Here is a 16,282-nt window from a genome sequence, read left to right as displayed (position 1 = left end):
CCCTCGGCAGTGGCCTGCGGCAGCCGGAGCTGCTTCCACGGTGCGGCCGGTGGCGGGTGGGGAGCGGGCGGCGGCCGGGAAGCATGGCGGGTCGCCGGGCGCCCGGGGAGAAGCGCTGGCAGCTGGTGCGCTGGTGAGTGGGCAGCCGGGGGGTGCGGGGCCTGGTGAGGGCGCGAACCCGCGTGCTGAGGCCGGGCGGAGCGCGGGGAGGAGCGGGGGCGCTGGCTCGAAGTTTCTTCTCGAGCGAAGGCGGCGGGGCCGGGTTGAACTAGAGGCGCCGGGCTGCCTGGTCATCTCAGTCCCGCGACCCGAGCCTGGTCTTCTCGGTTCTCCAGAGCGATCGTCGCCCGGACCCCGGCCCCTGTCCCCGACGTTAGGCTTTGGGAGGACTTCGGTCTTCGTTAGCTCTCTTTGTGCAGAGGGACTCCCCTTCCTACCCTCAAACCTTCTGCTGCTCTGGGTCGGGCCACAGACTGGACCCCTAGGGGGTCCAACCTACAATTCTCATCTCGCCTGTTCAAGGAAATGTCTCACTTCACCTACATGAGGACTCGCGGCGGTGGGCACCTTGGAGATGGGGTGTTTGAGAAAGGGGAGCCTAGGAAGTGAGGGAAAAGGTCCCCGGGTAGCTGGGTCGTTGCCCCTACCCCCACCGCAGTCCTGTCTGGGCTGGGAAATCAGAGCCTGCGGTGTCAGGTTGCCAGACTGCGGGCCAAGAAGGTTTCAGACGCATCACCGAGGAGTCACCTGGGTTGGGCCCAAGTCCCGGTTGTCCGAATGTTCAGGGCTGTTTCAGTCAGGGATCTGACCTCTGCTTGGCGGGACTTAGAATGCAGGGCAGCCTGTTCAGCCCATCCCTGTCCTGGAAGGATTTTAAGAATGTCTGACTGGGACCCCTCCCCATCTCAAATCCTCCATCCACACCAGGGCCAGGGGCATCTTTAAAAAGAATTCCAGGACACTGCTTGCCAGGTACATTCTGTAGCCTGAATACAAAGAATAACAATAGTATCCTTAATAATTGCAACCTGGCTTCCAGAGTCCTTCCTGCTGGCTCTGCCATAATCAGGCATTGATTCAGTTACTCTTTACAGCCATACGCAGAGGAAGGTATTGTTGTTGTTCAGACTCTAAGTCGTGTTTGACTCTTTATGACCCCATGGACTGCAGGACGCCAGGCTCTTCTGTCCTTCACTATCTCCCGGAGTTTGCTCAGATTCATGTCCATTGAGTCAGTGATGCTATCTAACCATCTCATCCTCTGCCACCCTCTTCTCCTCCCGCCTTCAATCTTTCCCACCATCAGGGGCTTTCCCAATGAGTCGCATCAGGTGGCCAAAGCATTGGAGCTTCAGCTTCAGCATCAGTTCTTCCAATGAATATTCAGGGTTGATTTCCTTTAGAAGGGTATTGGCACCCCCCACCCCCCACCCCTTACAGATGAGGAAACTGGGGCTCAGAGAAGGAAGGTAGTTAATTAAGGTCACTCAGCAAGCAAGTTACAGAGTCAGGGTTTGAACTCAGGATTTCCCCAGGGGCTTAACTCCTCCTCTTTCTTTCTTTTTTTTTTAAATTTACTTATTTGTCTGTGTCTTAGTTGCAACAGGCGAGATCTTTTCATTGTGGCACGTGGACCCTCTAGTTGCAGTGCAAGGACTCAGTAGTTGCTCACTGGCTAAGTTGACTCTTAGCATGTGGGATCTTTGTTCCCCACCCAGGCATGGAACCCATGTCCCTGCATTGCAAGGCAGATTCTTAACCATTGGACCACCAGAGAAGTCCCTCCTCCTCCTTTTTGCTTCTTAATTCCTGAATGTTGGGCCTGGCCGCTATTGCAAGTTCACATTGTCAAAAAAATCTCAGCATGTCAGAGCAAGAGGGGTCAGTGGGTTTCCAGCCTGCTCAGTCCGTCCTGCACTTCAAGAGTTCCAAGAATCAAGGTCCAAATAATCAAAATTGCCCTTTAGCAGTGGAGTTACTCTTCAGATGAAACCCCGATACATAAATCAGATAAAAGTAGAGTTAGTGCCCTCTCTCTGGATAGGAGGTGCCACCCTAGGACCCCAGGGCCTTCCAGGTCAGTTTGTGCAGTTTGATTCCTTTCCTCCCCCTCCATGGAGGAGGAAACAGGAAGAGTCTTAAAGGGGGCAGAGCTTGGATTCCTGCTCTGACTCTCTCTGCCCTGATGTGTGGCTGGGTTGGATCTTGGGTCCAACCAAAGTGATCATCAGGTTCACCTGATGAAGCACAGATCATTATTAGTACCCTAATTAAGTTTTGGATCACCTTTCACTCCTGGGTAAAAAAGCCCATGGCATTGAGAAGGTCCTGAAGACATGACTTGAGTGGTCAGACTGTCTGGCAGGGAGCACTCTTGAGGACAAGACACCTTCTGAACTCCATGGCATGATCCCAACATGATCAGCCTTGGCTTCTGCTTCCTGAATTTCAGACTGAGTCAGTTTTCTCAACTAAAATTGGCTTAAGAGTAAAAGCGAGTATTGGCTCCCTTTTAAGAATATTGGCTTACAGATATGAAAACACAAGAACTTTCCATGTTTCAGACAAAACTGGATTCAAGTGCTCAAGTAATGTCACCAAATAACATTCTACTCTCTCTGTCCTTTCTCTTTCTTCTGTCCCCTCTTTATTCCTTTGTGGAAATAAGGTGGCTCTCAGGAGTTGCAGGCAACCCTCCAGATGAGCAAAACCCACCTGGAAAAAGAGCTTCTTTTTCTCAGTGGTTCTAGCGAAAGTTTCAGAATGTCATTTCATTGACATAGTTTGGGTCACATGGCCATCCTTCAGCCAATCACTGTGGACTGGGGGATGGACTGCTTAGATTGGCCAGGCTGGGTCATGTGCTCACCCTGGAATCTGGGGGCTGGAGTTAGTTCCACCCAAACCACAAAATTTTGAGTGGGAAGGAGGGTGGGGAATATTCTTTGGGCAACAAATATGTCTGACGTTTACTTACTCTTTTAGAACAGCTCTTGCTTTGAAGGTTCCTCCTCCAAATTCTCCATAAAGTACCAAAAACTAAATTAGGATTTGGTTGGGTTCATCAGATCAAGTTATTAAATATGTAAGACTTTTTGGCATTCCTCTTACTGTCTGAGGGCCTGTTGCCCAGTTTCTGATGGTGGGGCTTTGGATCTGGGGGAAGAACCTGACAGAGGCTACAGGCTAGGGTTGTGTGAGTACTTGAAAAACAGTGCAGAATGCTCTGGCAACATACTTTTGACTGACTGTAAAGTATTCCATTCACAGTTGAACCATAATTTCTTTGTGTAGCCTCTATGGATGGCCTTTCAAGGAATTCTGAATATTTTGATATTGCAAACCTCGCTGCAGGGAACGTATACCCATGCAAACATGTGGAAAGATAATGGTTGGATGTATTCTCCAAAGTGAAATCACAGAGTAAAAGGAAGCGTATGTTGTGCCATGCCAAATTGATCACCAAAGAAACTGCACCATTTTATGGGCTTCCCTGTGGCTCAGTTGGTAAAGAATCTGCCTGTAATGCAGGAGACCAGGGTTTGATCCCTTGGTTGGGAAGATCTGCTGGAAAAGAAAATGGCAACCCAACTCCAGTATTCTTGCCTGGAGAATTCCATGGACAGGGGAGCCTGGTGGGGTACAATCTGTGGGGTTGCAGAGAGTTGGGTATGACGGAGTGACTAACACACACACACATATTATCTCCAGTGATATGTGAGTTGCACATTCCCCACAATTTTGCTCATACTGGGAATTATTAATCACAAACTTAAACCTTGGCTCATGTTGCTGGTGAAAAATAGTTTTTCGTTGTTTTAATTTTCGTTTCTTATAGAAGTTGATTTTTTAATATTTATTGGTCATTTGTGTTTCTACTTTTGTAAACTACTCATTTAATTTCCTTTGTCCTTTTCCCCCTTGTTGATTTGCTTATTATATATATTTTTCACAATGATCTGCAAAAGCACTTCATCGTGGAGATTAATATTTTTTTTTTTTGGTAAATTTTGTATTTTATCACAGCTTTGCATGTGTGCATATGTAGTTGCTTAGTCGCATCCAACTGTTTGTGACCCTTTGGACTGTGGCCCGCCAGTCTCCTCAGTCCTTGGGATTCTCCAGGGAAGAACGCTGGAATGGTTTTCATGCTCTCCTCCAGGGCATCGTCCCGACTCAGGGATTGAACCCAAGTCTCCTGTGTCTCCTGTATTGCAGGTGGATTCTTTACCTGCTGAGCCATCAGGGAAGCCCTTAAAACAGCTTTAGATTTCCAAAACTTTGAGAAGATGGTACAGTGTTCCCATATATCCCACACCCAGTTTTCCGTATTATTAGCTTCTTACACTAGTATGATACATCTCTTGCAAAAATGAACCAATATTGATATGTTATTATTGACTAAGCCCCATAAATTATTCAGATTTCTTATGTCCTTTTTCTGTTATAGGGTCCCATCTAGATACCACATGGCATTTAGTAATTAATGTAATTACTCCTCTATGCTGTGACAGTTTCTTGGACTTTTCTTGTTTTTGATGACTTTGACAGTTTTGAGGAGTTGTGGTCCTGTTTTGTAGGATGGTGTCCCTCGACTGGGACGTATCTGATGTTTTTCTCATTATTAGATTGGAATTATGAATTTGGGAGAAGAAGATCACAACGATAGAGTGTCATTTTCATACATTGTATCAAGGATCCCTACGTCAACATAGCTTATCAAGGGAATTCCCTGACAGTCCAGTGGTTAGAGCTCCGTGCTTCCACGGAGGCACAGGTTCAATGCCTGGAGGAGGGGGAACCTAAGATCTTCCGTGCCGCTGGGGTGTGGCCAAAAAAAAAAGCTTGTTGATGTTGACTTTGACCACCTGGCTGAAGTAGTGCTTGTGGGTGTTACTGCCCTCCCCCTCTCCGTAGTGTACTCTTTGAAGGAAGTTACTCTGTGAAGCCCGTATCTAAGCAGAGCAGAGCTGTGGTCCACCTTCCTGGGGGTAGAGTGTTTACATATATTGTTTGGAATTCTTCTGCACGTGAGGTTTGTCTCTTTCCTCTCCATTTATTTAATTGTTCAATCATTAATTTATATCAGTATGCACTATTAGATATTCACTCATTTTAACAGCAGCCTTATTGAAATAGGATTCATGTGTCACACAATTTACCCAAAGTGTAAAATTCAGTGGGACTATATATTCACAGGACTGTGCAACTATCACCATAGTCAATTTTAGAACATTTTCATCATCCCCCAAAGAAATCCCATAACCTTCAGCAGTTCCCCTCCCCGCCACCCCCAGTCTTAAGCAACCACTAATCTTTCTCTCTTTATGGATCTGTCTATTCTGGACATCATTTCATATAAATGGAGTCATACAGCACGTGGTCCCTTGTGACTAGCTTCTTTCACTCAGCAAAATGATTTCAAGGTTCAGGTTTCAGTGCCCGCCTGACCTACCCCAGTGTTCAACTGAAAACATAGGTGTAACCTCTAAAGTGCCTGACCCTTCTCTCTTTTGGTGATGGATTGCATCCTCCACACTGGAGGCCTCTTATGTGAGTGGTTTCTGCTCCTTCTCTTCTTGTTCCTTTCAATGTCCCTGATCATGCCTCCTACTTTCCCAGCGATAATCTGAGAAGCTGGTTCCTGCTAAAGTGGGAATGGCTGTTAGTGACTTCCAAGGTTGACCCTCTGCAGTGCTTAATCTCCTGGGTACTGTTCAGTAGAGTTTCAGGTATGAGACAGGTTTATAGGCAAGACATCTGGGGATGGATGATGTTCTGTTTTCCTGTAGTCGATGAAGTCAGTGCAGCCAATCCCCCTCCTAAGTTAGTAAATTGGATTCATTAATGGAGATCATCTATGTCAAAGCAGTCTCTGGAAGAATCTTCTCAAGAACATAGTGAGTTGATGACTGTGACTGTCGTGATTTTTTTAGAGCAAACTGGCTCAGTTGACTGGGGAGCTGGGTAAGAGTGTTACAGGGACTTCAGAGATGATCAGATACAATCTTTGTACTCTAGCAGGGAGACAGGCACATAAATAACTCACGTACGAGCCGGCAGAGAGCAGCGTTGTGATCAAGGTTAAGCAAAGCATCCCCGGAAACTTGGAACCACTTTGGAGGCTCTCTGGGAGGCTGGGGACAGATTTTTAGAGGCTGTGTGGTTTGAGCAGTTGGGCAGGGTGGAGCAAGACACAGATGGAGGGAGGGCAGCTGAGATCTGGGCACCGCCTGAGCTAAAGCTCCGAGGTTAGAAAAGGCAGGGCATCTTTAGAGAAGGACAAAAAGATTGAGAATGTAGGGGTGGGAGTTGTTGGGGGAAGGCATGTTATGGCGGGAAAGACTGGAGGGGAGCAAAGTGGGGAAGAATTAGACCTCTCAGGTGAGCAGTTTGGAGGACATTTGATATGTGGTGGGAAGCCCCTAACCTTTTTGGCCAGGGGAGGGGGTGACAAGATCTGTGCTGGGAAGTGGGGGCTGGTACGGAGGAGGGAGAGGATGTGTGTCTGTGTATGGAGAGAGGACTGGATGCCAGGGGATGAAGGTCCAGAGAAGGCTGCTGCTTCCTGTGTGTATGTGACCTTGGACGAGTTCACTTCCATCCCCCATGTCTCTTCTTCCTCGTCTCTGAAATGGGATCAGCCAGTTCTGAGAGATTTCATGTGAAGCTTGGAGGAGAGCGTGTAGGGAGAGGGTTTATCTGTCATGAGTGAAGCAGGTAAAGCCGATGACCGGTGAGGACAGATGAGGATGGGGTGGGAGGTGGGGGGTAGAGGGGAGGTGATAAGGATGACCATGTGGCAGGAGCTTTCCTCGAATTATCTCATTTAATCCTCTTAACAACCTTTCGAAGTGGGTGGTGTTATTACTCCAATTTTACAGATGAGGGATCTGGGACTTACAGTGGAAAATCTCTCACCTGAAGAAGGGAAGTGGAATCCATGCCGAGGTGCCTGCAACGACTGGACGACAGTCCCTTGTGCCCTGCCTTGGGGAGAGGAGAGGAGGGGTGGCTGGAGCAAGGAGGAGGAGCACATTTGGAGGAGCCCGAGAATGGGGAAAGGCATAGACACTCATCACAATAGGATGGGATTAATCAGGGAAGGCTTCCTGGAGGAGCCAAGTTATTATTTTTTTTAAGGAGTCATGTTTTGAGCCAGGTTTTATAGGACAGGAGCCATCTTGAGGCAGGAAGCAGAGGAAGGTCATGTTCCACAAAGGAAAGTCATAAAATCGTGATCTTCCCTCCTAAACTTGTTCTTGTCCAGCGAGAATGACACTGCAGCCAGATGCCCACACAAACCACAGACTCAGGAAAAACTTTGTTGCCTGTCTCCCGTTCACCATGTCTGACCCACCCCAGGTCCAGATGATACTTCTTCCTTCTCTCACTTGAGTCCTGCCATGTCTCTGCATTCCAGCACTGTCCCCTGGGCAAACTAACATTGTCCCATTGGAACCCCCTGCGAGAACATCTAACCTGGCTGCCTTGCCCTTTTCCTCCAGGACGATCTTCCTGAAATGCCCATCAGATCATATTGAAGAGAGTGAAGGGAGACAGGTGGGGACCAGATGCCCTGGTTTGGGAGACCATAGGAGCAACCAACGGAAGCGCTCTCCCTCCAGCAACCCTCGTTTTGGGAAATCTCCTCCTTCAACAAAGCCAGTGCCTGATCAGGCAGTATCAGAGTGGCTGCACAATTTGTTTTTTATCATAGCACTTTATGCAGTTTGTAATTTCATATGCACACACATAATTAAAGATTTGTAATCATAGATAATACCTCTCCTGTATAAAAAGACACATTGTTAAAAAGTTACTCCCTCCCCACATTCCCCCAGCTTGTCCTTACCCCCACCTAGGTAACTACTTTTTATTAGCTTGGTGTCTCCAGAATTTCTACATGTAAAGATAAACAAATAAAAATTCTTACTTTATTTTCCCCCCTTTTAAAACAATGTATCAAAAAGAAAAACAAAAACTCAAAAAAAAGAGATAAAACAATGTATCCTGGAGATCTTTGCATGATAGCACACAGGGAGTGCCCTCAATAAAAACATTCTGTATGGCTGCACACTGTTTTACTATATGGATGCACCGTTATTTATCTAACCAGCCCTCTACTGATGGGTGCTTGGTCCATTCCTTGTCTTTTGTTATTAGAAACAGTGCCACGGATAACCTTGTGCATGTGCTAGAATCCGCAGATAAATTCTCTGAAGGGGGATCGCTGGATTACAGAGGAACTGCAACTGTAATTTAGACAGACGTTGTCAGGCTGTCCAGCAGAGGGCTTGTAACCAATTGACAGTCCCACTGTGTGTGAGGGGGCCGGTTTATAATGATATATTAGTTCATGTGATTATTGATGGCTTCTCTTTCCACAAAACTGTAGGCTCCAGGATGTCAGGGATTATGACTCTTTTGCTCATAGACGCTCAGTAAATACTGGATTAATGGACGGATTTATGAGTCTATCAGGAGTTGGTGGCCGAAGTGAATGAGATTGCTTTATGTTCACCTTGCCTGGTCCAGCTTCCCTGATCCTTCTTCTGGGCTGAGTGTCGATCCCCAGGGTGACTGGAACTCTGGGAGAGACCCTTGATGTTCTGGAAGATCTAATCCTGACATCTGACTCATGACCCCCACTCCAGAGCATGCTTTCTCCTGCTATGAGCTCAAGAAGTCCAATGTGTCAGTCTTATAAGGGTTTGGAGAATGGATCCTTGTCTGATGCTTGTGTTCTCTGCCCAGCCTCTGCTTATATGCCTCTGGTGACAGGAGACTTACCCTTTCGACTGACTCCTTTCAACTTTAGACAACTAACACTTAGAAAGCTTTTCCATCTATTGAGTTGCTCCGTATAGCTGCCTCTTCTTCAGGGAATTTAAATCATGGCTCTTTGGAGATAAGACTTTATGGCTGATGAGCAGGGGTATCTGGGGACAGGTATCCCTCATCTGTCACTTTGTGGCACGGAGGGCCAACTCCCAGAGGACCTCTGCAGGGCCCTGGCTGCCCACCGCCTCACTCTCTCCCGCCTCACCCGCAGGTACGTGCAGGAGGGACGGTTCCGGATTGAGGAGAGGACGCTGACAGCCTTCCAGTGGCTCTACAGCCCCCAGCAGCATCGCATCCTCAGCCGCGCTGACTTGGAGTCTCCCTCCAGGTAAGAGCACCCACTGCCCTTCCTCTCATTCTTCGGCCAGGGTCCAGGCCCCTCCAGGTGGTCCTTGTTAGACAGCCAGCCCTACACTGGTCCATAAACTCCCAGTGGGAACCATTGCCTTCTGTGGTGGAGAGGCCTTCTAGGGTCCTTGAAAGTTTATCAGCTGTGGTGCTGATCCAGCCTAGAATATTCTGAGTGATTTGAGGCAAGTCACTGCCTCTGCTTTCTCCTCTGTAAAATGGGTATGATCATGTTTTCCCTGCCTTCTGTTGGGAAGATCGTGAATCTCAAGTGAAATGGTGCCTAGAGATGAGCTGGTTCCGTTTTTTCTTTTTAAAATTATTTATTTATTCATGGCCGTGCTAGGTCTTCCTTGCTGCTTTCTCTAGCTGTGTCGAGTGGGGGCTACTCCCTAGTTGCAATATGCGGGCTTTTCATCGCAGTGGTTCCTCTTGTTGCAGAGCACAGGCTGTAGACACACAGGCTTCAGGAGTTGCACCACGTGGGCTCAGTACTTGTGGCGCACAGGCTTAGTTGCTCTGCAGCATGTGGAATCTTCCTGGGTCAGGGATCGAACTTGTGCCCCCTGCATTGGCAAGGCGGATTCTTAACCGCTGGACCACCAGGGAAGCCTGGCTGGTTCCTTTTTAAGAGGAAGAGCATCTGGCAAGTTTGCTGGGCAGTCCCTGCTTTGACCTGGGTAAGAGCCAGCCCTGCCTTGTCTCCCTCCTCTGTCAAGTCAGCTGGGATCCTGAGTCTGGGGGAGGGGCACCCAGATTCCTGCTCCCCGGCCCCCTGGCTCCTTCTTCCACACAGTGGACAGGCAGGACAACTGTTAGCGGTCTTGATGGAGACATGCTGGGAAGCCTGGCTGCTGCCACACCCCTTCCCAAGGCTTCTGCTAGACCTGACCCTGGAGCTTTCTTCCCACTTGCCCCATCTAAACCTCTTTGCATCAGCTTCTAAAGTAGCAGGACCTTTGAAGCCAAGGGGCTTCTGTGGTGGCTCAGATGGTAAAGAATCTGCCTGCAATGCAGAAGACCTGAGTTCGATCCCTGGGTTGGGAAGATCCCCTGGAGAAGGGAATGGCAACCCACTCCAGTATTCTTGCTTGGAAAAATCCCAGGAACAGAGGAGCCTAGTGGGCTATAGTCCATGGGGTCGCAAAGAGTCAGACACAGCTGAGCGACTAACACTGTCACTTTTGAAGCCAAGAATGAACAGGTCTTTCCTCCCAGGGTTGGCTGAATAAAAGAAGAAAGGAAGTAATGTCATTTGGGGGAACACCCTGGTCTGGCCAGTAAGTAAACAGAGACCATGCTCTTATTGCATCTCCCCAAACTGGCCCCAGGAATAAGGTTCCGTGATGCTAGTAGACCTCACCTCCCCAGACATCTGCTGGGAATCCTACTTAGCTAAGAGCAGCGAGTCTGCTCTCTCTTGTCTCAGTGACGATTTCAGAAGGTACCGGAAGCAGTGAGGGGAACAGGAACTCTGGATCCAGTTCTGCTCAAGGAGGAATAATTAACTGAACGATGATATAGAAATGATAGGGTTTCCCAGGTGGCACTAGTGGTAAAGAACCCGACTGCCAATGCAGAGGCATAAGAGATGTGGGTTTGATCCCTGGGTTGGGAAGATCTCCTGAAGGAGGGCATGGCAATCCACTCCAGTAATCTTGCCTGGAGAATCCCACGGACAGAGGAGCCTGGTGGGCTACAGTCCAAAGAGTGGCACAGAGTTGGACACGACTGAAGCGACTTAGCACGTGTGCACAGAGAAGTGATAGGAACCCTGGGAAAGGCAACTCAGGCCACCCGGAACTCTTGGTATTCAGGAAACAGGAGGTTAGACAAATGCTCTAAACTCCGAAGGGCAGACTGTACACAGCGCAGAGAAGAGACTGAAAAGCCCCTCGAGCCTGAGGCAGGAGTATGAGGAGGGCAATGTGATCCTGAGCGTAGGTCGTGAATGCGTTCAGAGACAGAGAAGAAGGCTGCCTTGCAAGCACGCTGGTGAGACACAGACGTGAAGGGCAGATTGCAGTTTCAGGCAACCTGCAAAGCCCTATTGCAGGCTGAGCACCATCTGATTGACGGAAAGCAGTTTCTCCCTCACGTCCTTTCCTTTCATCAAAACTCCCGTGCTACCTGACATTATTTTATTCGCCTATCTGTTCATTGCCCGTGGCTCCCCTGGAATATGAGCTCCATGAGGGCAGGCCCTTTTCCCTCTTGTCCTCATCTGTATTCTGAGGTCTTGCCTGGAGAATCCCAGGGATGGGGGAGCCTGGTGGGCTGCCGTCTATGGGGTCGCACAGAGTCAGACACGACTGAAGCGACTTAGCAGCAGCAGCAGCAGCCCAGAGAAGGAGCTCATTAAACAGGCACCAGGTGAAGGACAAATGAACATAATGTAGGCTCACAGGTAGGAAGGCTGGAAGGGAGGCGAGTTCCAAGACCAGGATGGGTCAGCTACACCCACCCAAGATACAAGGGAAGAAGAGGAGGCTGAGACCGCCTGCCCATGTGGGTGACTTTAGGCAAAACCTTTTTTGAGCCAAAGAAGAAGAATGCTTTTCAGAGTCACAGGAGCCTAGCTGAGTCCATGGAGGAGGGAAGCAATCATAGGATGGAGCCATTTGAAATAACTTTAGCTTTCATATCTGAGAGGGCTACCTCCCAAGGGACTTGAAGAAGAGGCTGCCATAGCGCTGAGACTAAGCACTCAAAAAACTATTACTCTTATATAATGAAAGTGGTACTAACTTATTATGTGTATTTATTGCATGTCATGTTATAAATGCTTTGCAGGCATACATTGATCTACCCTTCATAACAATGCTATGATCTGGTACTGTTGTTCTCCCCATTTTTCAGATGACAAAACTGAGGCACAGAGTCAGTGGCAGTGCTCACAACCAGTATGCACACTCCCTCTCAGAGAATAGGACATATGCCCCAAAGTGGGAGATGATGAAAGTAATTTGTATCTTTACAGAGAGGAAATAAGTTCACAAACCATAAATAAATGAGCTTAGCATCAGTCCTAATCAGGTTTCAGAGTCTATTATTAAAGAGATGGTTTGGGGGCACTTAGCAAGGAAAGAGATAGGGGACCACTGGCAGCAAGTGAATTCCCTGGGAACCCATCCTGCTGGGGAAAGCGTTATTTGCTTTTCCAGTTAGTTTTCCAGACTAGAAGTTAGGTTGGGGGTGGTAAAGCAGGAGACAGTGGTTCTGCGTTTCAGCAAGAAATTGTTCTTGTCTTCCCTTCAAAGCCTTACAGGTGACACAGAGGAGTGTGGGCTGGGGGCGGGCACGGCTGGGAAGGTTGATGAGTGGGCTGCGCTTGCCAAGACTGCTCAGTGCGTTCATGAGGGACTTGGTGACAAAGGCTGTAGACAGCATGCTGGTGATGTTGCTGATGGCAGGAACCTGGGCACCATCCCAATGGACAAGATGGCAGAACTGGACTCGAAGTGTCCTGGAGGCCGGAGTCCAAGTCCAAGTCTAAAAGGTACAGTTTAACAGACATTAAAGGAGAAGTCTATTTTAAGCCTCCAATTTTGTCTGCACCTGGATAGCAGGCTGAGCAGATCAGCTACCTGAGGGCTTCCAGTTGAAGCTTGGGTATGATTTAAGAAAATGCTCGCACCTTGGGGCTTCAAGAGCTCAGGACAGAGTCCAGAGCTGCAGAGGGAAAGTCCTGGTCTTTTGTCTCAGATGGTTGATCCTTGGGTTGAGAAGATCCCCTGGAGGAGGCCATGGCTACCCACTCCAGTAGTCTTGCCTGGAGAATTCCATGGACAGAGAGCCTGGAGAGCTACAGTCCATGGGGTTGCAAAGAGTCAGACATGACTGAGCAACTAACACTAATATACCACGGAATGCTCTATCATTTCCTCATTTATTTTGTGGACAGAGATTGAGCACATTTCTCAGCTAATTCCATATTGGATATTACCCTCGAATGGCTGAGCAAGTTGTGTTTTGGGGTGACGGGTCAGGCTGCTGAAAGGTCTCAGAGGGTGAGTTGGCAACTCGCTTTCCTTTTGTCTTTCCACCCTGCTCCAGGTCAGGCCCTGGGGTTTTGATGCCTTGTCTTAAGGAAGACAAGAGTCCTGACTCTAAGGGACACACATTCTAGTGGGAGAGACAGTCTGTAGACACACAGATAAGAGAATTTCCTGAGATGATCAGAGTGCTGAACAAACTCAAACAGGGCATCAGATAAAGATGGACCAACGGGTGGGTGGGAACTCTGGACGAGAGGGAAGGGCCCACTGGGAAGGAAACATTTGAGCTGAGAGTCCTGCCTGAAGGACACAAGAGGGCAGCCACAGGGAGAAGCTGCTGGCAAAAGGTGTTAAATAAATGCTGGGGAGGGGAAAGAACATGGGAAGGAGAATCTCAGTGACAAGGCCCTAACTACGTTCTAGATTTTGTGGCCAGAGCAGAGTGAGGCCTTGGCCAACAAATGGACGCGATGCAGATGTCCGTGCAATTAAAGGAAGGGCTTTCTAACGTCCAGAGCTGCCTGAGTACAGCGTGGGCTGCGTCTTGAGGGGGTGAGCTTCCCATCACTGAGATGTGCAAGTCATAGTCAGAGGCCACCCCTAGTGGAGGTTAGGGAGCAAGACTCAAGCATTTCAGGGGCCCCACAGGGCATCCTTCCTGCCGTCAGCCCCTTCAAGTTCAGGAGCATCGTTGGTTTGGCCGAAGCTGGGAGGATGTCTGTGCAGCGAATGAATGAAAGCTCCAGGCTGCCAGGTCCAAGGCAGAGGCAGTTTTAAGGACTCCGGCAGTCCTTGAAACCTCCCACTTCCAAATCCAGAGAGCACTGCACCCCCTCCCCAGTCCCGCCGCACGCAGAGCTGGGGAGAACCCCAGTGTCTTCCCGCAGATCTTTCCCCATTTCCATTCCCCACCCGCCCGGGGCCCCATCCCCCAGGAACTTCTGCGGGCAGGTGGGCTGTCCCCTCCTCCGCTCCCCTGGGTCCCTTGGGCGCGCCTGCCCCGCCCGGCGCCTTTGTTCCGAGGAGCCGCCTCGGGCAGTCCCCTGGCGGCAGCGACGCGAGCATCCCCGGCGCCGCACCCGGGACTCGCCGTACCCACCCCCACCGCCCCCGTGCCCTCTCCGGCCCAGCGTGCCCGCCCCTCCATCTCCCTCCCATTCTCCCGCAGCTACGCGGCTGCGGCGCCGGGCGAACTGAGTGGGCATCGCCGGGAACTGGGCGCGGACCCCGGCGGCGGCGTCGCGGAGGGCAGCAGGAGGGCCCCGCCTGGGCCAGGCGCGGGCTTGCGGGCGGCGAGTGCGCGGCTCCGGCGGTGGGGCGCGCCCGCCAGGTGTGCGGGCGGCGGCGGCGGCGGCGGCGGCGGGTCGCGGGAGCCGCTTTGTGCCGCGGCCGGGGTGCGCGCGCGCGCGCCGCGGTGACGGTGCGCGCGGCGGGGCGGGCGGCCGGGGGAGCCCGCCGCCGAGGAGGAGGGGGCTGGCGGCCGGATGGAGACGGGGGACGCCGCCGCGACAGACTGCTGCCGTTCCGTCCACGTCGAGCAGTGAGCCCGCGGGCGCCGGCGTCGCAGGTCAGAGGGGCTGGGGCTGGGTGGCGACCCCGTAGTTAGCGGGGATCAGAACGCGGGTCTTGGGTGGGACTGGACCCAGGGTGGAATTGGGGTGTATGTGGTGAGGGCAAATGCGTGTGTCTGCAGAGAACTCAGCTCGTGTGGACGTGAGTGAGCTCTGTGCTGCGATTCCACGGAGCAGTTCAGCGTAATGGGTTGTTTGGGAAGTGGGGTGACTGTCCTCAGACACCCTACCGGTGGGGCATGGCGCACACACGTCTGGGGTGTCTCTGCGGTGAGGGAGACGTCAGCCCAGGCTCTGTCAAAGTCTCTGGCTGGAGAATGACCAAGGTGGAGGTCAGAGCTGGGGTGTTTACAGGTGGTGGTGGTGAAAGGAAAAAGCCAGGACCTCCAGGAAGGACCCTGGAGCTAGGCTGAGTTGGTTTGTTGTTGTTTTTTTTTTTTTCCTCCTAAAGGACATAAACCCCACCCCGGCCTCACTCCAACCTGTGCCTGTTGCAGGGAGGGGAGCCAGGACGGTGGGGGCGCTGTCTGAGAGGCCTCTGTGGACCTTTGGAGCAGGGCTGGGCTCCAGCGTAATGCTCACCTTTGGAGGCCCTGAGTGATGAGTGTGGGGGTGCCTGCCCTGGGTGGGGGTCCGGGGCACACTATGAGTCCTGACCTGGGAGCTGGTTGAGGAAGACACCCTTCTTTCTCTCCGTCTGTGTGGCTCCTCTACACCCTACTTAACAGACCAAAGGGCATTTATATGCAAGTGGGGTTTGGGGTCTGAATGCTGGGATCTGTCTCTGTTGAGTGGCCCCCAATGGAGCAGCCTCCGTGGAGAATAATAGGGTTGTCCTGGGCTGGGCTCCAGGGCTCTCTGATTCTTTTCATGCTTGATGACCCTGGGGCGGTCCCTTAAGCCCCACGGGCCTCAGTTTCCCACGGAGAAGGGAGAAGGCACCCGTTCCCCCCTCCCCTGGTCTTCCTGCTGCAGAGTAAGGAGTAAACAGAGAGCTCGCCCAGCTGCGGAGGAGTCAGGAGGCAAAGAGTGACTCAGGACATGTGAGGTCTCCATCAGTGATTTCCCCCAGGAAAGTCCCCCCACATCTTTGAGAGGTGGACAGCAGTTGGGGGGGTGTTCTTCCCTCATCTCCAAGCAAGTGTGTTGGATATTCTGAGTTCTGGAATGGGGCAGGGTGGGTGTCTTATAGATCCAGCTGCTCAGGCTTCCAAAAGCTACCTCAGGTTCCTTCTCCTTTCTAAGATGTTGAGAATTGTGGAGGGATTGGATGGGATGGGGGCTTGGAGTCACCGAATTTCTGGGCAGAGGCAGATGCTAAAGTTGAGTAGGCGTGGGCACATCTGGCTGGGATTTCCACTCAGCCCGCTTAGCCCAGGGTGTTGGGTGATTTGTTGGGAGGTGGCCTCAGTTCCGGGCTTCCCAGATGGCGCTAGTGGTAAAGAACCCGCCTCTCAATGCAGATGTCAGAGATATGGGTTCGATCCCTGGGTCTGGAAGATCCCCTGGAATAGGAAATGG

The 16,282-nt window shown here is 50.8% G+C and overlaps 1 protein-coding gene across 3 annotated transcripts in view; it reads left to right on the top strand.

Annotated features, from left to right (window-relative positions):
* Positions 1-16,282, top strand: part of RAP1GAP2 (RAP1 GTPase activating protein 2) — a 216,497-nt gene continuing 200,215 nt past the window's right edge. For all 3 annotated transcript variants that reach the window (XM_070390219.1, XM_070390218.1, XM_070390220.1), the window contains exons 1-2: positions 1-133; positions 9,056-9,172. In XM_070390219.1, coding sequence (XP_070246320.1) covers positions 84-133; positions 9,056-9,172 — 167 coding nt within the window. In that variant the 5' untranslated portion in view covers positions 1-83. The remainder of the gene's footprint in view (positions 134-9,055; positions 9,173-16,282) is intronic.

Source organism: Bos mutus, chromosome 19 (assembly GCF_027580195.1).
Source record: "Bos mutus isolate GX-2022 chromosome 19, NWIPB_WYAK_1.1, whole genome shotgun sequence".
NCBI lineage: Eukaryota > Metazoa > Chordata > Mammalia > Artiodactyla > Bovidae > Bos > Bos mutus.
Note: the sequence above shows the minus strand (reverse complement) of the source record. Positions and strands in the feature narration are given on the sequence as shown.